General features: G+C 22.1%; 1 protein-coding gene across 1 annotated transcript; it reads right to left on the bottom strand.

Annotated features, from left to right (window-relative positions):
* Positions 1-1,940: 1,940 nt before the first annotated feature.
* Positions 1,941-8,406, bottom strand: LOC122510617. Its single transcript, XM_043625393.1, has 4 exons — positions 8,208-8,406; positions 8,069-8,092; positions 7,671-7,835; positions 1,941-2,066 (listed from the first exon to the last, which is right to left on the bottom strand). Exons 1-4 carry the CDS (start codon positions 8,379-8,381, stop codon positions 1,941-1,943), a joined length of 489 nt encoding a protein of 162 aa, XP_043481328.1. The 5' UTR covers positions 8,382-8,406.
* Positions 8,407-9,030: the final 624 nt, after the last annotated feature.

Here is a 9,030-nt window from a genome sequence, read left to right on the forward strand (position 1 = left end):
AATAATAAAACTCATTGCAAAATTTCAATTATTTTTAATACAATTTTAATCAAATTTCTCTAAAGAATTTAATTATTTCTAAAAAATTTTTTTAAATTCTGTTCAAGAATTCAATTACTTTTACAAAAAATTATAAAATTTTTCATAGAAATTCAATTATTTTCATAAATATTAAAATTCTTCGAAAGAATTTAATAATTTTCATAAATTTACATAAAATTCTTTAAAATAATTCAATTATTTTCAAAAATTATTTTAATAAAATTCTTTGCACCAATTCGAGTATTTTGATAAATAATAAAATTCCTCGCCGAAATTAATTATACATTAAATACAGTTTTAATTAAATTTATAGAAAGAATTCAATTATTATTAATATCTTAATAAAATTTAATAAATACCAATTAATTGATTTACAATACAATTATAATTAAATTTGTCTAAAGTAATTTTAGGAATTCAATTATTTTTAATGCAAATTTATATCAATTGCTCGAGAAACGTAATTATATTTAAAAATTTTACTTAAATTCTTGGAAAGAAATCTATTTTTAAAAATTTAAATAAAGTTTTTGTCAAAATTTCAATAATTTTCCAAAATTGTTCTCAATTCAATGATTTTCAATATCTAAGCTACATATTTTAATAAAATTTCCAAAAGAATTCAATTATTCAATAAAATTCTACGAAAACATTTAATTATTTTTATAAAATAATAAAAATTCCACAGGAATCCAATTATTTGCAAATTTTTTATTAATTTCTTCGCAATAATTCAATTATTTAAAAAAAAATACAATTTTTACAGGGATTCAATTATTACTTTTGTAAATAATAAAATTCGTTTTAGTAATTCAATTATTTTCATAAATAATAAAACTCATTGCAGAATTTCAATTATTTTTAATACAATTTTAATTGAATTCCTCGCAAAATGTATAATTATTCTTAAAAATTTCACTAAAATTCGTCAAGAGAATTCAATTATTTAAAAATTTGTTGATTAAATTCTTTATGAGAATTCAATTTTAAAAAACATTCAAATATTCAATAAATTATTTATTTTTGTATTTAAATAATTGATTTATAGTAGAATTTTCTAAGAAAAATTGTTTTAAAAATAAATTTCTATTAAAAACAAATAAATTTGAAAATTCTTTAAAATTATTAAAAATAATGGATTTATAGAAAACTCATCGCAGAATTTCAATTAGTTTTAATACAATTTATTTTAATTGAATTTTTTGGAAAATGTAATTATTAAAAATTTTATTAAAAATCGTCGAAAGGATTCAATTAATTAAAAAATTGTTTATAAAATTCTTTATGAGAATTGAATTTTAAGAAACATTCAATTCTTCAATAAATTATTTATTTTGGTATTTAAATAATTGAATTCTAGTAGAATTTGTAATAAAAATTGATTTAAAAATGAAATTAGTTAAAATTTTAGATAATAATTGAATATTACAAGAAATATATTTTTAGAAATAATTGAAATTTGAAATTAATTTTTTTGAAAAAATTTAATTGCAACATTTTTTTTATATTATTTAAAGTTTTTATTTTCTAATATTTATTTAATTGAAGGGTTTACGAATCATTGAATATTGTAAACAAATGGATTTGAAAATTATCAAAGAACTTTTTCGAAACTTAATTGATTTAAAGAAGAATTTTGGTTAAGAATTCTTATATAGTTCTTAGTAATTGGTCCGTAAATGGTTCTTAATTTTTCATTTTTGGTCCGTAAAGTCCGTATTATTAAATACTTTAACTGGTTCAAGCCCTGTATAACGAATTAATTAAACATTTACGAATTTATTTTCACAAAATTCCGTTTTGTAAACAGGTGTTTATATGTTTAGAGGTAGCCGAAAAGTGACAAACGACATTTCTGAAATGTCTAATAAGCTGTAAATAATTAAAATTCGTGGATATTAGCGCGTGCCGAAGAAAATGACACTGATGCGAATCTCAGTGGGTGGCCTCAGGGTCCATAGATATCTTCGTTCCGGTACCTTTTGTAGCTTCTTGTAATCATGTAATGGGCCGCCTACCAGGTTCTAAATTAACAGCAAATTAGTGCCGCGTCTACGTCTTTTATATATTTCATCAAGATCATTTCTCTCATAACTTTAATATAAGGCAAAATTCGCTCATTCTTCTGTGAATTCGTCTTCTAATGACGAAATATTTTTTCAATACAAATTCAGGCCTTGGATAATTATCACTTTTTCGATTTTTTACCACTATCTTCAAAAAATACGACTTTTTCGACTTATTTTAAAAAATTACTACTTTTTTTTACTTCTCTTACAAATATTGCAATAAAATATCATATGCTTGGTATAAAATTCAGTTTATTTCGATTTTTATATACAGTGTGAAAAATAATAGACCAATTCTTTCAAAAATTAGTTTTGAATAATTTTTCTAATTAATTTTTCGAAATATATACAATTAAAAAGTTTTTGAAGAATTGATATCTTGTAAAATTTAATTGAAAATAATTGATTTTTTTATCAAGTATTTTATTACAATTTTTAAAAATCTACTTTTGAAAATTGAGTAAATACCTTCTAAAAATTATGTTAAAATGTTTTTGAAAAAATAATTAGAATTTTTTCATTCTAGTATTTTAAAATTAAATTATTTTGTAAAATTTAATTGAAAATAATTTATTTTTTTGAAGTATTTTATTACAAAAATTTTAATTATTAACTTCTTCCTCCATTAACATTAATATCAAATGATAAATTTCTTTCCTTTAATTATTTTATTAAAATTTTGGAAAATCATCTTTTGAAGAATTTTAATTGCAAATTTTTAAAATAATTGAATTCCCAAAAATTTTGATGAACAATTTTCAAATGTAAATTAAAAAATTAAAATTATTGAGTATAAAAATATTGAGATATTTATCATCTGAAAATTATATTAAAATAATTTTTAAAAAAATAATTAGAATTTTTTCATTCTACCTACTTTTTAAAAATTTAATTTGTTTTCGAAAAATTACATTACAATATAAAAAAAAGTATAAGAAATTGAATTTTTGTATTTAAATAATTGAATTCTCGAAGAATATTCGAAAAATTATTAAAGTTAATAGATTTCGAGATGAAGATGTTAAAAAATTGTAGAAAATAATTCAATTATGGAAAAGTTATAATTGAAATAATTTTTTTTTTAAATTGAAATTTGTTAAAAATTGACTTTTTTAGACTTGTTAAAATTTCAGAGAATTCATTTTCATATTTATAATTAAAAAGTTCTTAAAAAATTTGATTATCTTTTTTATATTTATGTCACAATTTCAATTATTTTTAAAAGATTGCACCAAATTTCAATTATTTGGAGATTTTTCAATTGTATATAATTGAAAAACTATATTATCTTTTAATAAGTATTGGAAAATATTTATAAAAAATTGATTTTAAGAATTTCTTTATTATAATTTTTTGAAAAAATTGTACCTTAATACCTTTAAAATTTCGGAAAATTATTAAAAATAATTTATTTAAAGATGAAGTTTTATGTAGTTAAAAATTGTAGAAAATAATTGAATTTCGTAAGAATTGTAGTTGTAATTTTTTAAAATTATTAAATTTCAAAAGGTTTTAAATTTAAATTTTTTAAATTTTATTTACCAGGGAAAAACAAATAAGAAGTATTTAAATATTTATTTAAGAAAATTGTTTAAGTTTTGAGTAATTGAATTTAGAAATCAGTTTTTTGTGCCCAGCCCTGCAAATTTAAAAATTTTTTTTATTTCAAAAAATCACTTTCTATCTAGAAATTACTTTATATAGAACAAGTTGAAAAGTCTTATTTTCCAATCAATTAAATTCTGATAATCTTCTCTTATTCATGTCCGTCAAAATCTTTCTTTAAAGAAAATATTTTTTCGACAAATTTAGTTTGCTGAAAAAAAATCTATTTTTTTCCTCGCCCTTACAAACAAATCCGATACACATCTCTCTCTCTATCGCTCTTGTGACACGTCAACCGAAATTTTGATTTTCAATGGTTAATCTTTGTATTTATTAGATGCAATTGGAATTTCGAGCTTCTTATAGTTGCCCTAGTCACCCTTTTGTGGCTTTCAATGAATAGGGGCAGAATCTAATCAAGCGTGAATAATCCAAATTTACCTGTTAAAGAAATCATCGTCAACAGGCCGTGAGGGGGTATGCGCGCAGTTTGAACGAAATCGCATTTACTTCTTTTTTTTCCTGGTTTGAGTTCAAAACGACTCTCGAGGACCATTCATGACACCGCTTTTGTTGTCAATGGAAATCTGAAAATGCGATTTCTTTCACTAACTTCCTGAATTGCCCTTCATACTTGTAATCGTTTCCTTTCACTCACTGACACACATGGACGCAATATAAGATTAATTTTTTTCTAAACAGTTTTATAATATAGTGTTGTGAAAAATATCTCATTTAAATGCTCCATTGGGATAAAGCTTTTAATGCCGGAGAAACTTAAATTAATTTTATATTAAAATTAAATTACCATTCGGTCTTTAATTAAATATAATTGAAATAAATTTACCTTTTTAATTTTAATTTAAGTAAATCAAGAATGGTAATTTAAATAAAACTAGAAAAATGAGGGAATAAATTAAGAAATTAAAAAAGTTTTAATTTTACAATTTAATAGAATTACATATTTTTTCTAAAGTTTAGAACGTTCAAGTTTACGAATTTTTTAATTTACAATTAAATGTCTACTTAGAACTGAAAGTTAATTTTATTCTAATTTCCAAAGAACGAAATTTTTTTATGGAAAAATATAAATTACATAACAGAAGTAGTAAAAAAATATCGTAGTTGATTTAAACGCTCTCGAAAATTTAGAAACATAATTAAATAGAGAATAGAGAAATAGGGAATTTAATTAATAAATGATTTATACGTGTTTTTAATTTTCAGGTTCATCTCATGAACAACTGGTATATCTCAATATTCTTTTGAGTGGATAATCAAATTGCCGTAAGCGAAACCACCTTGTTTGTGCTCATAAATCAGAAATAGTCTCTCAACCTCGGTCCTCCCACATAGATATATAAGGTAAGGTCCAAAACTATCTAAGCAGCACTTTGGCTTATTATCCCTAACCGTTAAGGATAATGAGGCAAAGTGCTGCCGACCAGACGATCCACCAGCTGTACCTGTGTGTCCTCAAACTCTGCGGTAGGTATAGTATTTGAAAAACCACTATATTCCCTTTAAAGAAAAAATTGTGCGGGAATATTCAACACTATAGATGCGTAGAGTTTGAGGACATTCTTTACAATATATTATTACTATTTTCCTCGAGATAGTAAATGATGTCTCAAAAATTGTTAAGTGATATTCTGTTTTTCTAAAAATTTATCGCAACGAGAAACATTTTTCAAAGGAAATAAATGTAGAACAATTTTTAAGCTTCAAAAAGATAATTTGACGCTTTTGTTTTTCCGAAAACATAAATTAGATAAAAAACAAAATAAGTTACAACATTTATGAAAAAGGCAAATTTTAATTCAAATTTTTGTAGATATGACTATTTTTTAAATTTAATTTTGAAATTGAATTTAAATTAAAAACAATATTTCTTATGCTTAAAATTAAGAAATAGTAATTTTATTAATTACCAAATTAACTAAATAATTTTATTAACTAATTAGTAAATTTACTAAACAATTTTATTGATTAATTACACTGAAAAAGAAATTTATTTGATTCAAACAACCGATTACTTGTCTATTATCAAATAAATGTTTACTTGAATCAAATAATTTTTATTTGAGTCAATAAAATTGTATTTGAATCAAATAATTTTTATTTAAGTCAATAAAATTGTATTTGAGTCAACAAAATTGTATTTAAATCAATAATTTAAGTATATTTGAAGCAAGTACAATTTAATTGACTCAAATAAAAATTCTTTGCTTCAAAAGTAAATAACTAAATATTTAATTTGATGATAGTCAAGCGATTGGTTATTTGAATCAAATAAATTATTTTTCCTTGTAATAAATTAACTTAACAAATTGAATAATTAATTAATTAATTGACTAAACAATTTTATTAGTAATTAATTATTAATTAATTAAGTAAATAATTTTATTAAATAATTAAGTAAATAATTTGATTAAATAATTAATACATTTACTAAATAATTTTTAATAAAAATTTTTGGAATATTTATTGATAGAACTTAACAATTTTTTAGATTGAAATTTATCTACATAGGAAGAAAGCGAAGAAATCTACAAAGAATGCAAAGCTTTTATTACTTTCATAGTAAAATCTAAATTGTTAGGAATCTCCGCGCATTTCTGCTTTTCAATTTTTTATATTTTCGAAGTAAATTTTGCTATACGCGCACGAAATAAATTTTTGTGAAGATTAGTAAAGTGCTTCGAACGTAGCAAAATTTACTCCGAAAATAGATGAAATTGCAAACAGAAATTTGCAAAACTTTCGGACAATTCAAGTTTTACTTTGTAAATATAGTAAAAGTAATTTTTTTTTCGTGTAAAAATTCTTTAGTCAACTTGTTGCTAAACTAATAAATCTTCAAAGTTGCAATTAACTTTAATAATTTTAAAAAAAGTATAAAACATGTTTGGTAATTTAAATCTAAAAGGTTTAAAATTATTTAATTAAATTAAACATTGAACAATTGGATACCAAATTAAGAAAATTTCTTGTTGGAAAAGTAAAAAGGAGAAAAGATAGTTTGAAAGAATAACTCTAGAGGCAGCAGTTGCTGGGCACACAAATTTTCTTGAAATTCAATATTCTGAAGCATTTATTTCGATTTTTAAAATATTTTCTTAATTATTCTTCCTTTTTATTCTCAACTTAATAAAGCGAAGTTTTTTGGTTCTTTAATGCAAAAATAATTCAAAAAATAATCATTTTGCACTGTTTTATCTAAAAATCTCTGCTTAAATGTTAAATTTCTTGAAAATAGTTAGAAATAACACTTGATTATTGTAATATAAAATTTTAATGTGAAAAGTGTAAATTTAAATTATTAGTTTAAAGAGAAATTCGTTTTTAACTTTTAATCTGAATTTTTGCACTGACGTACAAAGGGTTGCCTGTTGTGCAGGCGTAAAAATTCGCAGCATTGCAGTTTCCATCCTTACCCGACAATTTAATTGAATAATTTTCAAAATTTGATTTAAAGTAAATTACTATTTTTATTTAATGTAAAAAAAATTTTCTTTAATTTATCTATTGCAATTTTGTATTTTTTAAATGTATTTTATATTTTTCTATTTATTTTGTATTTATTTTGCATTATTTTATTTATATTTTATTTATATTTCACTTAATACGTATTTATTTTGTTAATAATTTTCTCTGAATATTTAAATTATAATAATTAATTACAATTTATAATTTAAACATTGCTGAAACTCACAACATTTATAATCAACGATTTAATGAAAACATATTTTTCTAGTCAAATTTTTAGTTAAAAAAACTTTTTGTAACAATATTTCTTCATCAACAATTGAAAAAATAAAAATTTGCAAAACAAAAATATTGTTTTTGGCATAAAAAATATTTTTTTCTTCAAATCGTTGGATCGTAAATTTTGTGAACTTCACCCGTAAGTATTTTGCAATTATTTTACTAATATTAGATAAATTAACTTACCACATTAACGAAATCCTGAAATGTAATCGCATGTGCACTGATTTCCTTTGCCCTGACAAAAAGGATGTCCCTTTTATTTGCTGGAATTTCAGCGAGCCAATCTGGACTTCTTAAAGCTATGAAAAAATCCTCAATTGGTATTTCTCCAAATCCTTCGGGATCAAACTGTAGAAATAAAAAAATGTTAACTATTTATTTTTTGAAAAAAAGAAAAAGTGCAAAAAAAATAGGATAAATTATTAAATTTACAAAAATTGTATAAAGCATATAAACAAGTTAATGATTTACTTCTTATTCATAATTTGATATTGTCAAAATTGTCATATACTTTAGAATTCCTGTTAGAATTTGATTTAATTTTTACAGTTTAGAAATTAGAGAATAAATAAAATTCATACCTTATCGAATAATAATCGCCATCTCTGGAAATTAAATAATATTTTTCGATTATTTTCAGATTTCTTTTGTTGGAAACAAAATTTGTAATATGCAGATTTGGCTGATGATTGCACTATTGAAATCAAATCGATTACTTACGTCGTTTAACAACTCTCGACGATATTCGGATTCATCGATGTCAATTTCCGAAGCAAGATCTGTATGATCTGTAACGTAACCATCGCATGGACCACTATTTGCTTCGCTTTGAGCGTATTCCTCCTCGATGGCACCGGCAATTGTCGGTATCGAGGCACCAGTTGCTAGCAACATTTCTGCGGAAAGCACGTCATCACCGAATAAGGTTCATTTTCTTTTTTTCTTAATTTTTAAATAGGGATTTTATAAATTTTTCACAGATTTCCTGAAACATAAAATGAAAAATTCAATTATTCCTCCGAATTTTAGAATTGGTAATTTTAATTGATTTTTTGGTTTTTCAAGAGTTCCACTCAAAATTCTCCATACAGTTTTTTTGAAGGTATTAAATATAATGTTAAAAAACCAGTAAAAATCGCTACCAAAAATGTAGATCAAATCATAAGTTGATCTAATTTTTTTGTATCAATTTGATCTAGAATACATGGTTTCAATTTTATGACTTCAAGAAAATTGTAAAGTTTCACTTAACAAACTGTAATACAATTTTTTTCTTAACTAAAATGAGCAATTCCACGTGAACTGATTCAATCAATAATATTAGATATTAAAAGCCATTGTTTCTATTAAAACTGATATAAATTCAACAAAAATTAAAGAATTTTAATTTAATTTGAATAAATTTATATTAAATTCTAGAATAACTTTCTTAATTGAATGTAAACAAAGTTGCGTTTACATTTTTTATAAATAGATGAACTTCAAAAGGTTTTAATTTGAAATTTCCAATATCTACTAATTTAATAAAATTTTCCAAAAGAAT

This window comes from Leptopilina heterotoma, unplaced genomic scaffold (genome assembly GCF_015476425.1).
Source record: "Leptopilina heterotoma isolate Lh14 unplaced genomic scaffold, ASM1547642v1 Lhet_120, whole genome shotgun sequence".
In the NCBI taxonomy this organism is placed as follows: Eukaryota; Metazoa; Arthropoda; class Insecta; order Hymenoptera; family Figitidae; genus Leptopilina; species Leptopilina heterotoma.

Excerpts from the sequence above, each read along its gene's own strand:
- LOC122510617 (XM_043625393.1), bottom strand. The coding sequence starts at position 8,381 with ATGTTGCTAGCAACTGGTGCCTCGATACCGACAATTGCCGGTGCCATC. Across the intron at positions 8,093-8,207 it reads GTCGAGAGTTGTTAAACGAC|AGATGGCGATTATTATTCGA; the intron begins GTAAGTAATCGA and ends TTTAATTTCCAG. Across the intron at positions 2,067-7,670 it reads TTCAGGATTTCGTTAATGTG|AACCTGGTAGGCGGCCCATT; the intron begins GTAAGTTAATTT and ends CTGTTAATTTAG.